This window comes from Pundamilia nyererei, unplaced genomic scaffold, assembly GCF_000239375.1.
Source record: "Pundamilia nyererei isolate P.nyererei 1_Seehausen unplaced genomic scaffold, PunNye1.0 scaffold00134, whole genome shotgun sequence".
In the NCBI taxonomy this organism is placed as follows: Eukaryota; Metazoa; Chordata; class Actinopteri; order Cichliformes; family Cichlidae; genus Pundamilia; species Pundamilia nyererei.
In genome coordinates, this window is record NW_005187535.1 from 370776 (window position 1) to 393657 (window position 22882).

General features: G+C 38.7%; 1 protein-coding gene across 3 annotated transcripts in view; it reads right to left on the reverse strand.

The window, feature by feature from the left end:
* The window catches only part of rbm20 (RNA binding motif protein 20), a 47203-nt gene continuing 24321 nt past the window's right edge, over positions 1-22882 (reverse strand). For 2 of the 3 annotated variants that reach the window (XM_005743631.1, XM_005743632.1), the window contains exons 2-14: positions 16628-17672; positions 16173-16237; positions 15737-15846; positions 14166-14266; positions 8902-9048; positions 7926-8057; positions 7763-7842; positions 6970-7666; positions 6803-6889; positions 6122-6710; positions 5712-5777; positions 2631-2752; positions 1-1207 (exon numbers count right to left, since the gene is read on the reverse strand). In XM_005743631.1, the coding sequence (XP_005743688.1) occupies positions 1139-1207; positions 2631-2752; positions 5712-5777; positions 6122-6710; positions 6803-6889; positions 6970-7666; positions 7763-7842; positions 7926-8057; positions 8902-9048; positions 14166-14266; positions 15737-15846; positions 16173-16237; positions 16628-17672 (3310 nt within the window). In that variant the 3' untranslated portion in view covers positions 1-1138. The remainder of the gene's footprint in view (positions 1208-2630; positions 2753-5711; positions 5778-6121; positions 6711-6802; positions 6890-6969; positions 7667-7762; positions 7843-7925; positions 8058-8901; positions 9049-14165; positions 14267-15736; positions 15847-16172; positions 16238-16627; positions 17673-22882) is intronic. The other variant, XR_312004.1, reaches the window with a different exon arrangement.

Here is a 22882-nt window from a genome sequence, read left to right on the forward strand (position 1 = left end):
ACATTCACATTGTTTATTCAAGTGTTTTCCATCAAAAAGTCAAGAAGTCTATCAAAGAAAAATAATACTATATTGCTGAAGTCACAGGATCAGTATTCACAGTATACAAAAACAGAGTGTGAGCTTGATAATCCCTCCGTAACAAATTGTCGTAACATGAAACAGTTCATGTTTAAGTTAAACACATGGTCCAGTTGAAGTTTCATATCTAAGGCATTACATGTCTTGGCAAATATGACTGGGATTGTCCTATGAATTACATTCAACATAAAAGAGAAAATAAAGATCTTTTGTATCACTGAAACATTATTAATCTAAAGGACGTATAGTTTTCCCTGACGGATACTGAAGTTCACAATCGCATGTGGGGGGAAAAGGGAAAAAACAAAACAAAAACAGCCTTAGATATAAATAAAAATGTTAATTTTATTATTTATACAGTGAAATTTGTTTAACAAGAACAATAAACCTGAGAATCTGCCTCAGTTTTTAAACCGAGGGGGGGAAAACACAGTGGCCCTGAGAGCTCACGTCACAAAGACGAACGAGAAGATAAAACACAAGCAGATGAAGAAAACATCCTCACTGATGATGTCACAAGTGAAAAAAACAAATGCCACAAATGCTTTTTGGGTTTTTTTGTTGTTATTGTCCAGTTTTCTTAAATACACATAGCTCTCAGGCTCTGTAACAAAAAAAAAATCATAAACTTAATACCCAACATATTCAAGTAATTTAGCAGACCTAAGTCTGTCCCAGTTGTTTCAGTGATGACGAGACAAAATTCAAAACACAAACTGTAAAAGACTTTTTTCTAGATAATTTAAGATAAATGTAAATGCACTTTTATTCCAACAATATAACTTAATTTCATTTCACACAAACCATTAAAGTAAACTGTAAGAAAAATGATAAAATTGAAGTTAAATTTTAAAACCTTACTATACATTTCACTTCATGTATGTACAAACCTGAAAGCCTCTATTGCCTGCGCCATTCAAACATTGCTCTCCCATAAACATCAGCATTCTTGTATTTGTCCGCATGTTCCATGTATGGCATTATCCGTGCTTTAGGATCGTTTAGGAAATCCTTCCTCTGATGTTCGTTTTGCAGCAGGTGAGAGGTCGAAGTATCGTCACTGTGCAGCTGGAGGTTCGGTCAGCACGCTCGATAGACTGACCTCTGCCAGCTGGGAAAGGTATTTCTGTTAAAAAGAAATCAAAGCAGATACCTGCTTAATACCTGCAAGTTGTGTGCTAGCCGTCTCATAAGTCGGTCTTGCTCCAGAACATCCCCCAGCACCATAACACCCATCCATGCTTTGGTTTTTCTTCAGACACCCTTCACAGGAAAGCACTTCACAATTGATCAATATAATCCCAGGAAGAGACACATTATACTCAGTAAAATTAAAGTAATCTAAATGCTGATATAAAAATCCCGCCTCATTCTGAGAAGTGTCAGCACGATGGCTTAAATCATTTATTTTGTACTGTCTGGAGATGAGAAGAGTAAAACAAGAATCAAAACAAAATCAAACAAAACAAACTGCTAAACACACAGAGCTTTGACAGACAGCACAACTGTTTAAAACTGTTTTTTTCCTCCTTGGAATGTAATGCATCAAATGTGAAGGAAACACGCTCCCCGACCTCGCTTCAGCTGTGCTGCAAAGGACGAGGGAAATGTAAGATGGGTCGGTGCTGACTGGCCAATAACGGGAAACCTAATACAGTCGCAAGTTTACATGCGATGCCTATGTTCGTGCGTATGTGTGCGCGTTAGGACGTGACAGCAAGCTGTATATTTATGTTCGATTTCAATTTACGATTACGATCCATTGATTTTGTTAAAAACTTTTTTTTGTCATTTAAATTTGAGCTGTTATGAAATGAACTTAGAAACTTAGAAAGACTTAGAAAATGGGTTCAACGATTTGTCAAGCCACAAACGCCCATTAGAAAAGTAAATCCTCACATTTCAGGAAGTCGAATTAGCAAACTTTCTCTCAATAAACAATAACAAAAGAAAACAAAAGAGACAAAAGAGTTTTTATTGCCAAAAGTGTCTTTGTGCTATCTGATCATTTAATATCTGTTATGTCTTCCAAACTAAATTTTGTGAAGAACATCTTTCTGAGAGCAATGGAGTCTGAATGAATCATTTGCTCCATGCATTGATAGGTAACACAGCCTCTGCAGTGGGGTTAGTGCTAAATTAAAATATAAAGATAAGTCATTTTTATCATTGCAATCCTGTTTGGAGAACAGAATCATACTTAATAAAAAAAGAAAAGAAAAATGTAAGTTTTATCCTCATGTGACAAAAGCAAGGCAAATTAATATAATATGCACGTGCTGACTGTGGAACAAAGAGATTACTCTCTAGGCTGAAAACAGCTGGTGTAATCTTTCGTTAAGGCCACAGTTGATGTGGCCTTAATGAATCCCTCAGTAAGGAGTGTGCGTCACACAGATCGACTTTATATGGGCATGCGGGAATGCCAGCACACACGGGTTTATGTCAGATACACTATCTCCCGCCATAAAGGCTTGATGTGTTCATATAATTAATTTCTCAAAGACTGGATAAAAGAATGGAGGTGTGTGCCGTCTCGCAGTTTGTACCTGTAGGTTCCTGTAATGGACGGTGCTGCGGCAGTGAGTGGTCTTTGCAGTTTCCTCACTGGTGTAGAAAAGTCCGCAGAGTTTACAGTAGAAGCCGGTTCTTGGCACAACAAACTCCACTCCTATGAGAGAGCGAAAACAAGAATTACAATTTAATCCTTGTCAAAAGACGAGACTCGCATGGTATTTATTAATGAAACCTTTTTTAGAAGGATTTTGATCCAGAACCACAGTCAAGCCTCATCCCACTAATTTGAGTCATTCTACAAATTTGCATACATTTTTTCTAGATAATAAAAAAAAAACAATTATAGAAGGTCAGTTATCAAACGTAAATTAACTACTCTACTGGGACTGGCTCGTGGGTTTTGCGGCTGACTGAAACCATCATGCTGCTGGTCTCAGATTACACATTTTCTTCTCTCTCCCCCGGGTGCCCTGATACCAAATTAACTTTGAACTAACTTTAATTGTAAATGTTTTTTTCCTGTACTGACTTCTTTCAACTCATAGTCTCCATCATCCTTTCTTTTCTTTTTCTCCATAGAAAATACATAGTATTCTTTATTCTAACAAACATCACAAGGTTTTAAAATTTATTGTCTTTTAATCCAAATGTATCCTGTCCAGACGTGTTTTGTTTTTTCCTGCTTTCTAATATTTGTTCTATTTCCCCCCGTCTGCATAGGTTATAGTAACAGATTTAAGGGCACCAGATGGGTTGCAGCTGAAGGTAAACAGAGGCTTGGTTAAAAATTAAACATGGTTGGACCAATGAGCACTGAATAAAGCACACTGGGAGTGATGGGGTACGTGGAGACCTTAACAGTTGCTTGAATATTCTGTGTCAGTTGTAAACAACTATATCCTAAAATATATGAATTCAGTGGGATTAAGGAACTTTACACTCTCATTGCAAAATGTCTTATAATAAACAAAACCCAGAAACTAAAGTAGTTTTCCGTCATGAACAATGTCAGGGGAATCAAATTGTTTGATTTAGCCGAGGGAGAACCTGGATCAAGTGTATGGAGCAGGACACGTGACATCTAATCATTTGTTCTGACTCCATCGGGCAATTATCTGAGCTATTTGCACATGGGCACAATCAGACATCACGCAGACTGAATGGAGCTGGCAAGGCAACAGCTGTTTAATGTCCAATATAACTCTACTGGACATTCGATGATAGATTTCCAAAGGGTAATGTAATAAAATCACAATCTGATTTTGTGCGGTTAAATTCAATTGAAAGAATGGGATTATATTATCTAACAATAAAAGCGATCATACCCTGCTGGCAGTGAGTTCTTATAGTCTGCCCACTGCATTCATTTCAGACTCAAAGACACGGCAAAGCCCTATTTTTAATACCAGGATTAATTATGTATAACATAACTGTATAGGTTCTCAGTCATCTGTAGTCTTAAGAGCTTGCAGAGAAGGTGACTAGACTCCTTTAAGTTTTTTGAAGATGTTTCACCTCTCATCCATGAGGCTTCTTCAGTTCTGGACTTTAAAAGAAGTCCAGTCGCCTTCTTTTCAAGCTCTTAAGAATTATTTATAACCAAAACAACTAAAAAAAAACAACAACAACACTTTTAGTTAGCGGGAATAAAATGATTGCTGGACATATATAAAACATAAGCGCAATGATAATGTGCTCTTAAATAACTAAAAGCTAAATGTATTAAGAATGTTCTAAATGGTTGTTTGAGGCTTTGTTACATATTGACTCAGTGACTCAGAAACCTTTGTAAATTTGTTTCTGACTGGGTCCCACAATGATCCACATTTATTACAAATAAGAAAAAGGCTAAAAAAAAAACTAAATTTAAAAGCTGGAAACTAACAGGAGCCAAGCTGAATTGAAAACACATCCACCACACACACCTATTTTCACTTTCAGGCTGGTAAAAAACGAACAAGATGGAAACAATCAGAAGACTTATCAGTATTCCATTGGTGTTTATGCACACGGTTTTTCTCTGGACACACATGCAACAGAAATAGCTGCACAATGCTTGTGTGTGTGCACTGTGCACTGAGCTCTGTTGTTGTTGTGCCACTCCAGGGCTTTTGTACAGTAAGTCTCTGCACCGCAGGCTGAAAACTGGCCATGTGCTTTGGCTGCGTCATTCTAGCTCTAATGATAATATAAATACTGATCCCTCAGGGGTGCATTTCACAACCTGCTCACAGAAATAGGTCAGCAAGTAGCCAAGCAGTTCCAGGCAATTAGAGTGCTAATGCAACAGATTGTCAGTGCCCTTACTAATGGTGAAAAAGATAATACTTTATCTTTGGGACTAAGATTATGGGCTCAAGACTCCCGCAGCTTTTGTCCACGATAATGAATAAATATAGCTGTGATAAGCAGGTTTTAAGCACACTGCTTTGAAATATATGGACTAAAGAATTTTCAGAACTGAGAGCAGACAAAAGCATGAGGATGCACGCTGAGACTTCTGTTTCAAACCTTATTCTCTGACCATCAGGATATACATTTTTTTAACAGCAACGGGTGTTAACTGGCCTCTAACATACAACCAGGTTAAATTAAATGTAAATCTTTTACAAACAATTGTGCAGTTGATCAGAATGAGGTTGTTAATTATTAACAAACTCGTTAGGAGCAGAGGAGGTGTGTGTGAGCTTGTGAATTTCTAATGCAATGAAATCTGATGGTAAACAATTTTTAAATTGCCAGCTCAATAGTACAAAATCCTTTCTCCTGCGTGCTCTGTGCAGGCTCCCTCACCTAAACCTAAAGTATTTCCAGTAGTGCAAATGCATTTGAAGCTGAACATACCCTGTTGTGTGTTTTATCTGAGCAGCAGATTTTTTTTTTTTTCATTTAATCAGAATGTCACACGTAAGAAGTCTAGACTAGATTAGAAAAAAGGTGTTACTTTTTACTTTGATACTGCTGTAACTTAGTGGGTTATCTACCCAGACATCCAGTCTTCCACTGGTGACTTTTTTAGGTTGTGGACTTTATTCCGAATGATTGGAAAACCGCTCGCTTTCAGTGATTTTATTAGTTCAACAGTCATGGTAACAAAACTGTGTTATGCTTACCCAAAGGAATGCCGTGTTCACTGACAGCTCTATCTTGTTCACGAGATGGTGAGCGGGCCTCAAAGTCTATGAAAGGCATATGAGTTATGAGAAAGAAACGTACTTACTTCTTGTTTTGTTTTTTGTATCTGGGTTTAGACAACTAAATAAGACACTTGTAGAAAAAATCTTCTCAGGTTACCCATCACGTAGCTCTAATTACATTTATAACCTGCACTGTCATTTGAGACCATATTGGTGACTTATTCTAATGAGGTACAGAAAGAGGAATAATTTTACAGGTCTCACACTAGCTAGATGCTTTTGTCCAACAAATGATTAACAAAACTGTATAAGTTTAACAAAATAAGCTTAACAGCTACACTTGTTTGTTTTTTTAATGAACATTAATGTTCTCTTGTAAGCAGTACCTTTTTTATGAACATCATCCTGGTGTTGCACTCCATTATTGACTACTTCCATGACCTGTCCTACTTCTAGGGTCTTGCTGTCCTCTAATACACAGATGTGATTTTCCATAGTCTCTCCTGGTGGCCCGTTGTTGGCTATTTCACTACCTTCAAAGCATGTCTCCTTCAATGCAGCTTTAAACTCCTCACTGGGGAATTCACTAAGGTTAGCAACTGGTAACTCAGAAGTCACTGGATTCGTATTCTGTTCTTCTGGTTTGGCTGAAGTCGTAACAGTCTCTTGTTTCTCAGTTACAGTTGTTGCTGCCTGGTCTCCAGCATCCCCACAAGACTTTTCAGTCTCTGGAGATTTCTCATTAGATGTTGGCTGCACCTCCAAGGATGAGGAAGACGGCAATATAGACTCCTCTACTGATGGCTCCCCTGCTGAGTCTTTGGGGCAGGATGCAAACTCTTCCAGCTCAGAAAGGTCTGGCTCAATAATGGAATCATCTTCTCCTCCCACTTCATCTACAGTGACCAGTTCCTCCATGTTCTTAGGATACCAACACTCTTCATCTGTGTCGTCACAACTTTCCCGATCCTTCTCCTAAGAAAACGGGTCAAGAAAATTGTTTTTAATACCCTACTTTCAGCTGGAACCAGAGCTTATAAGGTGTCATAAACATCATGTTTACTTACAGCGTCCCTGTCTTTACCACCTTCATTAGTTTCTTTTGTCTTACTGATTCGCTGAGGTGAAACAGATTTTTCTTTTGACACGCGTTCCTGAAAAATTCAATCACTTTAGTTACAAGAAATATTTGGCAGATGTAAATAAACAATGTACATTTACAGAAGTTACTCACAGTATTTTCAGTAGCATTTTCTTTCTCTTTTTTCTCCGCAGCCGTGTACCTCCTGCTTGTTTTCTTACTCCTGCCCCTGCCTGGTGAACTCTGCCTCTTATTTTCAGGTGTTCTGCAAAGTGTCTGATCAGCCATCTCAAATTCTGAATGCCTGGACCTAGAGTGGTAGTCATCACCATCCCTCCTCTTTGGCTTTGTGTCATGTCGCTGGTATGGAGGTCTGAGCGGCTTGTCTGATTTGTACACTTGTTCCTTGTAGAAATCCTCTTCGATGTTCCTGTACGAATTATAGGATGAGCCTTGAGGGCTTCCTCGTGGGTGCCAGTCTCTGCCCCTCATCCCTTCTCCTCCACCTCCTCGCTCATCTGTAGATCTGAAACTAAGATGATCTAAGGATTTTTGGTAGGTCTTTCGACGGTCAGGCGCCCGTCCACCATTAGGTCGATCATCATCCACGCTGCCCCCATTCCTCCACGGATCATCCCTCTCCCTTTCATCCTCACCCCTTCTTAAGTGTGACGACCACTCCCATGAGCCCCGGTGGGGGCCCATACCGTCTGAGCCTCTCTCCGGACCCCTGCATGGTGGCCCTTGGGGGCTGTGGGCTGAGCTGCATGATGTAAAACTGGGGCTGTGGGAATGAGGACTTAGAGAGTGGCTGATAGGGCTGCGAGAACGTGCTCGCTCTGGTACAAAGCTAGGAAGAGAAGATGCACGTTTTTGAGATTGCATTTTCCCCATTAGCAACTCAAAGAAGTCTGCTGCATGAAAACAAACATTTGAGTTTTCTTACTGTTCATGTTGTTGCATCTCATCCCTTTCCCGCTGTGAGGTAATATCCTGGATGATTGATTGAACATCTTTACCTGGTTTCTAAATTAAAAAGACTTATGGGTTTAGTAAATGCCCAACAGAGTGTATAACTGATTTTTGAGAATGTTTCTCTTTAGTTTTACCTTGAGTTGCAGCTCCTTGTACCTCTTAGACATTCGTATTAGAAGTTTTTGGTTGTTAATCATAGCTGGAGTAAGTTGGTAGTACTGAACCATGGCATGAGCTGCCTCCACATATGCCATTTCTAGAAAGGCCTGATGGAGGAATACAATGTTAGAAAGTTGCAATAACATGAACCCTGTTACGAGAGGTTCTTTTTTCAGGGCTAATCTTCTCAAACATATATACGTTTCAGATGACAGAGTAGATGGAAGAAAATCTGAACATCATCATCCTCCAGTATCGTATTTCATTAACGTAATAATTCACTGAAACATTTTCTTTCATCTTTGCAACTAATACAGTGATTTTAGAGTGAATGCTTTAAATTTGATAGGGGTGATATGAATGCTGCAGGTCTGTTAAACGAAACCCTGGAGCCTAAGTGAGCTGTCAAGTACTGGTAGTTAAACAGCCAGTAAGTTATGACTAAGTGTTTGGTATCATATAACAGCCGTGGCAGAAAAGAAGATGCAGATAATAATAATAAAAAAAAAAAAGATCATTGAAATTTTACACATGTGCTCCATATAAAGGTAATCATCCAATCCGCAACTTTTCTGGCGGTAACCACTAAAGAAATCTGTGCAAACATAGCAAGATGCTTCATATATTTTAAAGTTAAGTTCGGGGCATAATTAAACACCCTGCCACTGGTATTAAAACCCCAGCGGTCAACTGTATGTATGACAAGCAGCTGCAATCAATCAATAAATGCTAAAATAAAGAAAACTGTAACCATGTGTCCTGCATGGTGCACATTTTAAGCACAGAAGTTACCTTTTTATACTAATGTAACAAAGAATGTACTGATCTGAATGAGCAATGGCCAAAAGTATAGTTTTCTTTTTATATAGACATGTAATTGAGACCTAAACAGTTTCTGATAAACATGAACAACAAGTTACTATTCACTGATAAATAATCATTTTGTTTTACCTGATGTGTAGACCGCATGAGAATGTAATTGGTAACTTTGCCAAAGGGTATTCCCAGGTTGATGACATCAGTCTCCGTGCAGCTGCCCTCAGGGAGGTTGCATATGTGGACGACTCGACCGACGGAGGTGTTTCTGATCGGAAATGGCTGCAAATGTGAAACAAAAATGCAATCTTTGAGCAACTTTAAATATTTTATCTGATCTTTATTTAGATCGTCAAACTTTAAAATAGCTTTGTTCTATTTGCAGCACTTGTAACCATGACCAGGATACAGAGAGCTGTGTTTATGTGTCAATTTTAGTGTGTCCCACAATGAGCACACGACTTCCCAAATGCAGAATGCAGACACTGAAGACAGGTGTCAGCCATGGAATTCAGTTACCCAGCGTCTCAAAGGTAAATATAAAAGATATCACATGACATTTCATAGCTTTAATTTCCCCTTTGACAAATCTTAGCAAGAAGTTTTTTTTCCTTCCTTCCGGAATTATGTGAAGCTAGGCGTAGGAATTGTTATCGATCCTATCATCTAATTTTGGCTGATAACAAAAAACATATCTTCAAAACTCTGTGTCAATCTCTGCAGTATATGAAAATCATGCATACTGTGTAAAATGAGTCTATCTAAGACTGCTAAGACACTAACAAACAGACAATGTGTAAATTTCCCTCCTTCATACAGCCCACCTTAGCGCATTTATTAATAGATCCTTGGGAGCCATCCAGCAGTAAAAATTACATTTTGTTACTTTTTGGCATTAGAGACATGTCAGTTTACTAGGCCCAGACATATAACACACATCTCTCCAGGCTGTCAAGTATTGTGACCTGCACTGCTCAGCACCCACTTGTAATTCCTTTTTTAAATCTGACCTGAGAGGGGGTAATACAGAGGCACAATACCCTCTTTTGTTATGGAAAAACACTAGAAACTAGACTCCAGGAACAATACAGATGAGGTTATACTATTTGTTTTGTATAAACAAATAGATGCTATAAAATCCTATGTCGTTATAAATCGAATCCCTTATGTCGATCATCTGGTGTCCCACAGGGCTATATTGTATGCTCTGTAATGTCCAGCATTAGGTCAATCATCTTCCACGCTGCTCCCATTCCTCCATGGATCATCTCTCTGTCTTTCATCCTCACCCCTTTTTAAGTGTGACGACCACTCCCACGATCGTCGTTGGGGATGGAGACCATTGGAGCCTGTCTCTGGACCCCTGCATGGTGCCCCTTGGGTGCTTTGGGCTGCATTGATGTAAAACTGGGGCTGTGGGAATGAGGACTTAGAGAGTGGCTGATAAGGCTGTGAGAACGTGCTCTCTCCGGTATAAAGCTGGAGAAGGAAGACAAGTGGAAGCTAAAGTGCTTCCTTTAGTAATTCTCACATACTTAGAGTTTGATAAACCCGTCAAATAGAGTTTTATAACACGTAAAACTTTAGTATTAAAACCACATAAGATATATTGTAATTGATAATACAGATACCTGCAACTCTTATGCACCTTCTTTACTGTGACGGAGAAGAGTGAATCCTGCGTATTGCATCTTGCAAATACGAAGCGCTATATTCATCATCAGACTAGCTGGTGACATGCCGTCATGTTCCTTTGACATCACTGCAGAAAGCAGTTATAAATTCAACTTGTTATATCACAGAGTCTTAATTCTGCAACCATTGTGCTGCAACTGCAACTTTTCCAGCACCCCTTCTCTTCTTTCTGTGTCTCTGGTTGACAAACCTGACCAACAGTTCCATGTGTTAGCCAGACCGGGGTCTCGATTCGACCCGGAGCATTTTTAATTTTGTCCAAGAAAAGCCCAACAATAACAAAGACTTTACTTTGCTTGAATCTAGAGTGTATATAAGTCTTCGTAAAAAGTAACCTTTAAAATTTACATGTCAGTTTGGTGCATATTCTGTGCATACACAAACAGCCCAAACACAACATGTGCCATGTGACTATATTTTAGACAACAAAAAAAAACATTTGATAATGCTATTAAAAAAAAAAAGAAAAGAAGATATTATAACTTAATAGTTTCTGGCCAGCACAGTGACATTAACAACTTCAGATGCAATTATGATAATTCTATTAACAGCCACATGCCAGTTCCACCACCAGAACACATAAAGGTCAGTTCAGGATGGGCTCAATAAACAGATCCAGGAATAGGCTGTTTATGTCCCTGGGATATTAGTGAGAACAAGAGGCTCAGTCGCTGCTTGCTTTAGTCACAAATGTGTGACCTGTAAAAGTCAGGCCTGTGTCTGATAGGCCAGACAGTTTGACCACAGCATTAAGATCACTTTCAAGGTTGGCTCAGGCTTTGAACAGTAGCCGTTTCTGTGGTCCGCAAACCAGAAGTGCAGAGTTATGCCGTGTCGTTGACTACTCACAAGGAGACACTTTACACACAGCCTGGACCTCCTTAATGTGGTTTATTTATTTAAAAAAAATAATTTGAATAAATGACAGAAGACCTTTGGTAATGTTCAGTGTTCACTAAAACTTAATTATCAACAATTAAAATGCACAAATACATAAAGAACAGGAATGGAAGGACTTCAAATAATCTTTTAACTGAACTGGCAATCAACCCTGACTGAAATTGTTTAATTAAACCCTTGCGAGTTTCTTACAGTTTCTTACAATTCAGCGAAAGGAAACAGTCCTAAAAATATAGCTTTGCAATGTGTTCAGTAAATTGCAGTGGAATCTCTTCTGAGGATACGTCTGCTTATTTTTACAAATCAGGGTTCATGCTGCAAGACGGTCAGTTTGGTTTCACAGTTTCTCCCCACGTTCCTACGCAGAGTGCTCACAAGCCGATTCCTCAGATCACTTTACCAGTCTCTCACCAGTCTGAAACTTAACACTGCTGCCTGGGGGGTGTGGCCCTAGGGTCTTTAGGTCTGTGCTCCATGCAGCGGTTAGCTGTAATCCTGTGTTTATCTCTGTTCGAGTTCTGTCGAAAGAAGCTACTGTGTTACTTCAGGCTGGACAGCTGACACTGCAGTGCAGAAGAACAAAAGTTGTGCATGCTTCTAATGTATGTATGAACCCACATTATTATATGTTGTGGTATCTTCACAGTGTAGTGGTTTACAAATTCCCTCACAAGCAAAAGATCCCTGGTTTGAGCCTTGGATGGGGCTGTGTCTGGAGGGACTTTGGTGAAAACGTGTCAGATCCAACATTTGGTGGTACCTAAATCCCCTTTTGAATATAGAGCAGCTGAAAATAGCTTTCATCTTTATACTGGTAATTTTTTCCCCCTTTTAGTCTGGTTTGTATCTGAGTTATTGTAGTTTTTATTTTTCAGTTTTAATTAAACTTTACTCACATTTCAGTTTAATTCCCGTTTGCTTTTAAAGCGACCATATCAGCTTAATTTGTGTTACTTCTAAATGCTTAGTTCTTATTGTAGTTTTTGCCTTAATATGGTAAAATGGTGCACTTTTGCATTTTGGTTTTGTGACTCTTGCCTGTAAGTATTCACTTACTAAAGTGTAGTTTTTATTTTTTATTTCAGTTAACTGCAACCACAATTTTTTTTATTTAGTTAAGTGAAATTAATGAAAACAATTTATGTAACTTTTTAATTTTTTTCTGTGCATATCTAACAACTAAATTGCTGTTACACTAAAAATGACACAGAATATCAAAACTTGTATGCGTGTGTGCATTTGTGTGATCCCTGGGATCTCGCAGGGCTTTAAAAACAATAAAACCTCACATGTTAGGCTTGGACAGGTGTGTGTTTATTGCAACCAACATTAGCTCATGTAGCACACCCTATAAATACTTCCACGCTAATAAAATCAAATCCTTTGTCAAAAACCAACCAAAGACGCACACGGCTTTTTCCATCACTTACTTCAGCATTCTGTTATACAGTTACCCTGGCAACAAAAAACAAACAGCGGCTTTAGCGGCGAAGGAATCTAGTTTAAACATTAAGGCATCCATCTCTGGATCGGCCTGTCTTGTCTTTGAATTTGACTTTGAATTTGTCACAAATTAACTTTAATTTAAAGTTACAAATTTAACTTCAAAATTAAAGGGAAATTATAGAAAGTGAGAAAATATAATCTAACAAGTTGAATGCCATGCTTTATGCATTATAAAAAAACTGAAGCTAAAATAGAGTATAGAGCACACGAGTCTGTATAGTGTGTTTGTGTAACCATATTAATACATATCCATGCACTGGGTGTGTGTTGATGCCCGCAGACTGTTGAAAGCTGCATGCTAGTCATAAGTGTAGGCTTCCCGAACGTTTGCTGGGTCTAATTTTGGTGTCCTTTCTCTTCACTCATCATCTGCACTGTGCTTTTCAAGAGACCTGCCTTCATGATGGACGCCTATCAACAGCTGCTGTTTTTTTAACCCCAGTCAAACACAGGCTCTTTAACTCAGGCAAACTCACTGCAGGACCACAGTTAGGACAACTATCCTTCATCTATACTCTTAGAAATACTTTAAAATCAGTGTTAGGATTAGTTTTTGCTTTTGCAACCCATTTGGTAACCCTCTACATTGCTAATATTAATTATGTTTGAATCCTTCAGTGTCATCAGGAGGTTAAATCGAAGTGTCTTTACAAATTAGGGTGCATAACCAGAAAACAGAAGTAAAAGAAAAAGTGTTCAAGCAATTACAAAAAATCTCTTATTCTTAAAATATAAATGTATTCTTGAGTAAATCTGGATAAATGTTCCTATGTATGTATTTGTATTTATTGCTGTTGTTCTCTTTTTTAAACCTAGGGCTTTCGTAATTCATGCGCTTGATAGATTTGGAAGTAGTCTTCTAACTATTAAAGTTCAGTGGAAGAGCGCTAACATGAAACTTGGTGTTGGGCCTGAGCGTCTGTCAACAAGGTGAACTGAGTCCATTCAATAAGCAGCACACATTTGGTGTTGATTCTTACTTATTCACTCTTTCTTGATGTTTAAATGTCACATGAAAGAAGTGTAGCAGAATAAATGCTCAGAAAAACTAAATGAAGAGATCATGTCAAAGGTATAAGAGCCCTTTGAACATACTGTTGGATGTTCAAGTGTAATTTAAAAAAATCAAATTTGAATTATATATATATTTTTATAGGGAGTGAAAAATCAAGAATTTCAGCTGCTTCTTTGTCACTAGCATTTTTTCCAACTTATCTTAAAATTTGATTTATGTGCTCTGGGCAAGCTCTAACAAAGAACCATGTATCCAATCCAAAAAACCCAAACATTTGTCTGACCTTTGACTCTGGCTGGTGTGAGGCAAATCCTGTGTCTGGCGTGGGGTAAGTCTTCATGGCTGTAGCTGGCAAGTATGACATACTGGCTCCTGAGGATACATCTGTGGAAACAATTTGATATGGGAACTTACAACTGTCCTGAAACAGTAAACCCAGTGCGAGGGAAGAACTTTGCTTTAGTAAAGTACATTTTCAAACTGTTAAATATTTTGTTCAAAATGTTTAATATATTTTTTTATTGTTGCTTTTTCTTAATTTCCTCTTTGTTCAAAGTCTTTTTTTGCCCCAACCAGCACCTAGCTGGAAGAAAAGGCTTTGCTAAACTCGTCACTCTTGAGAAACATCTGGGAAACAGTAATGATGCTCCACTGTGATGCAGATGTAGTTGCAGTTTCATTTGCATAACCCATTTTCACACAAGCCCTGTAGCTTTATAGATATTACAGATGGAGATGCAGCTGAGAATGAAAATGTTTGATGAGTCAGATTGGAGTCTTCATTCTGCAGTTTTCTCTGCACCACAACATTCACATGGTGTCTGATTAAGCAGATTTCTGCCATTTTGGCCGATGTGAGAATCGTGCAGGCATTAGTCCTAGCTAACTCGTGGTGATTATGTTTTCTTGTCTCTTTCCCCTCATGCTTGAGCCAGTTGTAGCAGATCGCTGAACTTCCCTGAGCCTGGTTCTGCCAGAGGCCTCTTTTTGCTACACGAGAGCTCTTCCTTCCCATTGTTGTGTAAATACTTGCTCATAAGGGACCATCCAATCACTTGGATTTTAGCTCCAAAACTATTTAAACCAGATGGTTTAATCTTAAGTGCAGAGTGCCTCCACAATAGATATCCAAATGTTAGCTTCAGATTTATTTAAACCCTAAAGAGAAGATTGTCTAAATTTAAAATCGGTTGAATGTGCCATAGGAGCTGTAACTATGATGGAATGACCTCAGAACTATTGGAAATTGGCACACAGTACTAGCATAGTTCAAACAGCTACCCAGTCTTGGGTAGCTCAAAACACATTGTTTCCATTTTATTTAAAGACATTTCTTCACCACCCTTCCAAGCAATGGGAATACAATACTGAGACAGAGATCTTCTAACAGATTACTCATCCAATAAAAATTGTGTTAGGTAATTAATATATATTAATGCTGTATGGGCTTGTTGGCAGTTTGTAGTTAGTAATTATACATAAGTGAATGCATGAAGCATATATAATAGGATCAAGAGAGTTTGTCAGAAAAGCAGCGCGTAGAAGTCTTCGGCTTTGTTGTGTTTACTGCTACTCCTCCAGCATGTACAAAAAAAGATGACTTGGCACGGTGCAGCACTGTTTTAGGACTTCAAAACACTTCACGCTAACTGCACGCAGCACTTCAATGTGTTAAAATAAGAAGTGTTCAACTATAAAAACATGCTGCCTCATGTCCTAAAAATACCCTGTTTCTCATAATCAAGTGATGAGTAAAATATCACTCTTACAGCAGGAGTTAAGACTGATGTTTTACCCTTTGCGTTAATGTAAGGAGATACACAGCTGGTGGTGTTGGTGGTGGGCTTATCCTACCTTGACTCGCAGCAGAACAGACTATGTGGTTCGTTCCTGCGGGGTTCAGACCTCCATCAGAAGGCCTGTTGACAGCATAGTGAGTAGCTCCAGCTGATACCACCGTTGAACTGCAACAATCAGAGACGGCTGATTTTAGCTGCCTCTCCCCTGCCTTGCTCGCTCATATCTTATGACAGAGCTCATATTCAGAGAAAGATTAAGACAGCTGCATAAGAAGTAAGGAAAAGGAAACTAACATATTTCCAACTGCTAAAAGAGGTTTGCTCTGAATTGATCGACATCGTTTTAAAGCTGTGTAAAAAGTCTGAAACTCAGCAAAACAAAAACCACAACAAATCACATCAACACAGAGGCTTACTGAACGTCCTCAGTCATCAATGATAGTCTAATTTAGACTGTGTGCAGTGAATCTTTGGAGTTGTAAATGACTCACCTGTCATTTGCATACAACATTCGATTCTGGAGGTGTAGCTTTCCCTTCACGTGCTGTTCCCAGTCCTAAACACACGTACACACATAAACACTGTCTGAACATGTAGACTCAAACAGCTTAGACACAGGAAGCCCAATACTTGCCCTCCCTTAGTGGCTCTTAGCTACCCCTTGTATAACCTCATGGCTGAAACCAATTAAAGAGACACCATCATGGACTTAGAGGCCATCGAACAAAAATACTTAACTACTGTATATTAGCTATTCTTAATATCTGCTTAATGCTCATTCAGAAAGTCAGGACTTGTTTAAATTTTGTAAAATCCTTCAAGCAACGCACAAACTTGTGTTTTAGTTCAAGAAAACTAACTTTGTTCTGTTCCTGTTTCAAATATACAAATGCATAGATTCATATAATGGTCACGTGCTAAGATTTCCACTCATCAATTTGCTCACCTTTAGGTTGTAGACCTTCTTGTCACAAATGCTACACTGGTGTGGCAGCTGAGTGGGTGTAACAGCATGGTAATCATTGACTTGATAAGGCTGAAGTGTCCTGGTACCTGACGATAAAGCTTCCTCTTTTCCGTGCAGGTGCTGGTAGAGTCCTAAAGCCTGCATGCCACTTGAACCAAAAGAGGAAACTGCTGCACTATTGCAGTTTAACTTCGTATCATGGGTTGGCTCCTCTGGGTTATATAGTTCAGTCCTAGGCCGAGCCGGCTGTCCAGCTGGTGTCCACGCAGGGGGAGGATTAGAACCCACATCCACCATACCGGTGTGAGACAAGTTGGTTTGACCTTGCCATTGCTCTTTATGTCCCATTGAGTTAAAAATGTTCATTTTCTGCTCACTAAACCCAGCTTGTTGTACTTGCATATCCTGTCTATAGAAATCTCGCTGAAGACCAACATTGGTCATGTTATTTGCCTGAGTATTGATAACTGTGGACAGCCCGTTACCAGCAGTGGCTGATGCTGCAGATGTCCCTCCAGATAAGTTGTACTGAAGTCGTCTGTCTGTGTCAGAGGGGTAAGTCGACCCAGACTTTTTCCCATACTCATTGCCCTGTTGACCCATCGCGTCTCCTCCACAAGGATGGTTCAGCCTAACAGTGCCTGAATTTTGGTTGAATCCCCCACTGACCAAGGCTCCCAAGGCTGAATTTGAAGAGGGGAAACCTAGCACTCCTGTGGGGAAGGCACTCTGTTGACTTCCAACCATAGTTGAAGTCCGTAACTGATTAAACAAGGGCTGAGACATGTTGACATTGGAGAGAACCTGATTGAGAACAGTGGCCGCAGCAGCTGTGTTGCCTTCCTGAGCCAGTTTCAGGCGATGGAGGGTAAGCTGGGCCTGGAGCTGAGCGAGTTGGAGGCTGGCTGGAGTCAAGAGGAGCTGCTGGTTTTGCTGCTGAGGACCTGTCTGCGAACTGCCAGGGAGCTGGACACCCAACTGGAGACCCTTATTGTCAACACCGTCCAAAGGTCCCGAGGTGATGCTGCAGGGTACAAAAGATCACAGATGTTTTTCAGGAACCTCAAAGATCTAATCTATTAACCTTGCCTATGATTCTAAGCCTGTTTCTGAAGATTTGGGCAAATTTAACTGATACTTATAGGCTACAGAACAGATCTTTGCTCTGTTCTTCATTAAAAATGGTGGATTTAGTCTACAACTGTCTGTAAAGTGTCAATTACACATTACACATGTTTTTCATTTCTAATAAAATATGTGGCCAATACTGTGATTTGTATGATATTTTCAGACCATTTTCTTTTATAGCTTCATAATTATTTACTAGTGATTTGCAATACTGCAAGGTTTGGTAGCAATCCAATACCAAGTAAAGACACAGTGAGTTTTGCTAATACCAAAAACCAATATATATACTTTTAACTTAAAAAGCAGCTTATGTAGAGCAGAGAGCTGTGTCATGATTTATGACATCAATCATCACCAGTTTGCAAATTCTGAACACATTTTAAATATCACTAAAGCATTTTTTACTTTCCAGAATATTTAGTTCACAAAATAAAACACAGCTTTCACTAAACCATCGATTCAATCTTGCTAGTATTACTCTGATAACAATACTGGCTCAATATAATAATAATAATAATGGATTGCATTTATATAGCGCTTTTCAAGGCACCCAAAGCGCTTTACAATGCCACTATTCATTCACTCTCACATTCACACACTGGTGGAGGCAGCTACAGTTGTAGCCACAGCTGCCCTGGGGCAGACTGACAGAAGCGAGGCTGCCATATCGCGCCATCGGCCTCTCTGGCCCACACCAGTAGGCGGTAGGTGAAGTGTCTTGCCCAAGGACACAACGACCAGGGCAGAGAGTACGAGGATCGAACCAGCGACCTTCCGGTTACAGATGCGCTTCCCAACCCCCTGAGCCTGGATTGGTATGTGTACACATATTGTTTCCCACACCTATATATAAGTAACAACCAATGCTCTACAGTTTGCACCACACAGGGTCTTGTGTACAGAGCATTTTTTTTAAACATTTGATTTATTATTGGAAAGCACTTTGGTCAACTTTGTTGTTTTTAAAAGTGCTATATAAATAAAGTTGGATTGGATTGGATTGGATTTGCAAATGTTGTGTACTGATACCAAATAATGACACATTTTGCACAGTTTGCACAGTCCTTTGCAACAGCTTAATAAGCACTGATATTGTGCTTGGCTTAATGCCCACCGGCAGCTAATTTCTGGTTAGCTTTCATTACACTAACTAATACCATATATCGCTGGTATTACAAAGAAAGATTTATCAGATACTTCACAGTTTTTCTTTTCTTGCTGATATTGGCTGATTTAAAGTTTCAAAGTTTCAGCTTTAAATTTTTACACACTTAAGTGCCCCACAGCTAATATCTGCACACATGGAAAATCTCACAAGCAATAAACCAGAAAATGAGAGTTTAGCACTGCCATTAGCCTGTTGTCATTGCTGCTGGGATTAAGGCAAACCAAACAATGTAATTACACAGCATTTTGCTTCTGATAAGCAGATTCCCATCTGCTTATGCATTGAAACAATGTCTTAAATCAAACATAATTCCCAAAGGTCCCAACCTAAAACTATCAGGTCTCCTGCCAGGTTCATTTCCATACCCCAACGGGTCACAGTTGTTTTTCAGAACCTGCACAGTATAAACATTGTGGCTAATCAGTGTGCATATGGACACAGACACTATGTTTTAACCTGTTAAGACCTGTTCATCAATTTAATTTTGAAACCTTTTGAAAGTTTATTACATCTCTATGGCACATATACTAGCATAATTAAAGCAATGTTATATCCATCTAAAGCAGCATATATTTGATCCAGTATGGTCAATACTAACACATCTCCAGTCCATTGTTGACAGCACAGGAAATGTCATGTATTCTTTAATTAAGTCCAAGGTGCAAGGATGAAACAGAAAGGTAAGAAGACAATCCACTGAGGTATTCCCATGACGATGGCCACGTGTACTGACACATCTGCACATCTCCTGAAAATCTCCCTGTCGTGTCTCTTTGTCAATTTCTGAAGGCTCAATTCTTCATATTTAGCAGCTTTTACAGGTGATAAAGAGCTGATAAAGTCTAAAAATCACATTGTCTTGGTACTGATTGTGTTGTCCCCACATAAGTCAGTTTGCTCCATTTTGCAGTTAACCTGGGAGCTCATTTCATGTTCATGCTCACAGAACACAGAAAAACCCTTAAAAGGTCTCTGCAGACCTCCATTAGCAACCTGTGATATCCTACTCACAGCATATGAAGCGGGCTCAGTGTGTATCATGAGTGTCTCCTAAAGAAGTTAGGTATTGTCCGTTTGAATACAACTTATGCGTTCACATTCGCAATCTGCCCCAACCGGGATGTAAGCAGCAGCAACACATGTGAACTCCCTCGACCAATCACACGATTGGAGCCTCGCAGCAAGCAGTTCACATTAACATGTCTAGAATAACATCATCTGTTAATCCTACATCACAAGTACTGCAATCCTCACACATTTCCTCTTGCCAGTCTGCCTCTGTGTGCCTGTTAGATCTGAAAACTGCTGAGTATGAGTTTGGAAGATTTTCCTGCACAAATATCTCAGTAAAGCACGTGATCCTACAATCCCAATGTCCCTCTGGGTCTTAGTCAGTGCAGCTATCATCTCAATTTTGTCTGCTATAAGAAATAAACTGAAGAAAGAGATTAGACTTTCTAGACCTTACTCTCCATCTTGGCCGCAGCCTTGCATTCACAGGGTATTATCTTTAACTCATTGAGGATTTGGGATCTTGCAGTGTGCCTTTGTAGAGCTCAATCAGCTGATTACTTATGTAAATGATGTTCCACCTCCTCATATTATAGCATCACAATGCAAAGAAAAAGCACTGGGAAAAGCAAGAAAAATCAAAGTTTGGATAGCCAGAGTTCAAACGCAAGTACAAAACACAAACATTGAAATGAGCTGTAGGAAAATGAAGTCCTGTATGATTTTTAATCGTAATATTTGCATATTAATATTTGATTTAACATTATTCATCCATGTAAAACATAAATTCCATTTAATTTTGACAAAGATGTTGGAAAGTTAGCACCTGAGCTATTTATTTACAGACACAACAACACAACACAAACTGTTGTAATAGAACAACACAACCCACAGGTGCCATGACCCTGTTTCACTGGCCAGCTTTTTCAGTTTCTGATGAATGCTCTTACACGAGAGCTAAACTTAGTCGACTTGACTATTCATCACATTATCTATGTTAAGCCCTTGACACCGGCCTGCCTGGCCACTGCTTCAATATTTGTGCAAATACTCTGTCAGAAACAAAGAAGCGACAGCCATAAATCTTTGTTCACAGCAATTATGAAGCATTTGAATCTGGATTATTTGCAATTTTTTCATAAAAGGCAGTACTGTGCCTAAGAAGTGAGAGATTATAAAATGGATTTTGGTTGTTCTAAACAAACAAAAGTCAAAAGGCATTTTCAAATATTAATTTATGAAACAGAATCTTGCAGAGGATTATCACCTTCATGTCTGTCATCCTGTTGGCTTCTTCAGTTGTGATATGGTCTTGTGACTACATCGCCACATCATAAACTTGTCATATCATATCCATCACTCACACTTCAAGTGAGCCATAAATCATCTTGCTGTATATACTGTGGTCCTAAAATCCCACCTCTCCAAATGAAACATCGTGAGTTTGTTTTGGACTTTGAGAATATTGTAGTACACTTTGTATTGAAATATTGTATTAAAGGTTGTGTATGTTCTACAGTATAAGAGTAATGGCTGATGTATAACACCATTAAATCATAAAAAAAATACTAGTTCAATCAAATCTGATAATAAAGCATTCATTTAACTTATTATGTGTCCAAAGTGGTACATCACAATGAGTTAGTTCATCAGCAGAACTTTCTGTTTCCAATAATTGGTCATACTCAGTGTTTTGGCTTATTACCCTAATTTAGTCAACAGTTTTTATTGTTCTTTGTCTGTAAAGCTCTTTGGAACTTTGTTAATAAATAATTTATGTATTTGCAACATATACAAAGCAAAGTAATCCAGTACAGTCTGTGGAGTTATAATACCTGTGCGTATGATATTTTGCTCATCCTGGACAATTCACAGCTCCCAGTTCTTCTTAAGTGAACAAGCATGCTGATGGAGAGATACACTTACACCATTCCAGCTTATGACTCAAAGCTATAAATACTAGAGTTGCCCTCTGCCATCATGATACACAGTGTCCTTAATAGGCTAATATGGACTCTTGGGCTCCTGGCACAGTGTGCCAGACACTTCAAACTAATCTTGTTATGATGATAGGGAATATAGGTGTCAAAATAACCTCAACCAGTTGTGGAAGGGAAGGGTTTAACACTATGTATGTATACGTATATGTTTCTGTAGCTTTCAGATAGATAGATAGATAGATAGATAGACAGATAGATAGATAGATAGATAGATAGATAGATAGATAGATAGATAGAATAAACATTCAAAGTGACTTTCTATATTTAATTGAAAAGTGAAAAAGAATATCAAGAATATTTAATAACTACAGGAATGGACAGGAAACGTAAATAGGAAGTTATAAAGTGACAAACAAATCTAATCTGAAGACAAATCATTCAAAACAGAAAAACAAACAAAAACATGCATTTCTGTTTAAAATAACCAATTTATCGAACTTTTCAAATGGACTAGAGAGCTTAGATCTGAAACATGCCTGTGCAATTTTCAATCCTAACACACTCTGGTACTATAGTATCCAAAACAAGTTGCAAATCATATATAAAAACATCACACGTGTATGAAATACAAATATAATATTGATATTATACATTATATAAATGTAAGATGGCGGCACGTATGCAGCTGCACAGCGCCCCCAGTCCCACAATTTGTTTTATTTTTATTTTGAAAATAAAGGGCTATTCTATTCTTTTCTATTCTATATTTGAATATTCAAATATAGATGTGATGTGTTGTTATTTTGTTTCAGGTGGTGTGCCAGTGTGTTTTTTGGTGTGTATTTGTTACAGTTCCCTGCTCTGAGTGACGCGCTGAAAACAGCCTCTCACAGTCAGAGTCGCAGTACAGATTGATAGCAGACAGCATTAGCTCAGTCTTCAGAATAGCTTCATGTGTTCTTAGCTACATAAATACATGTACAGGTT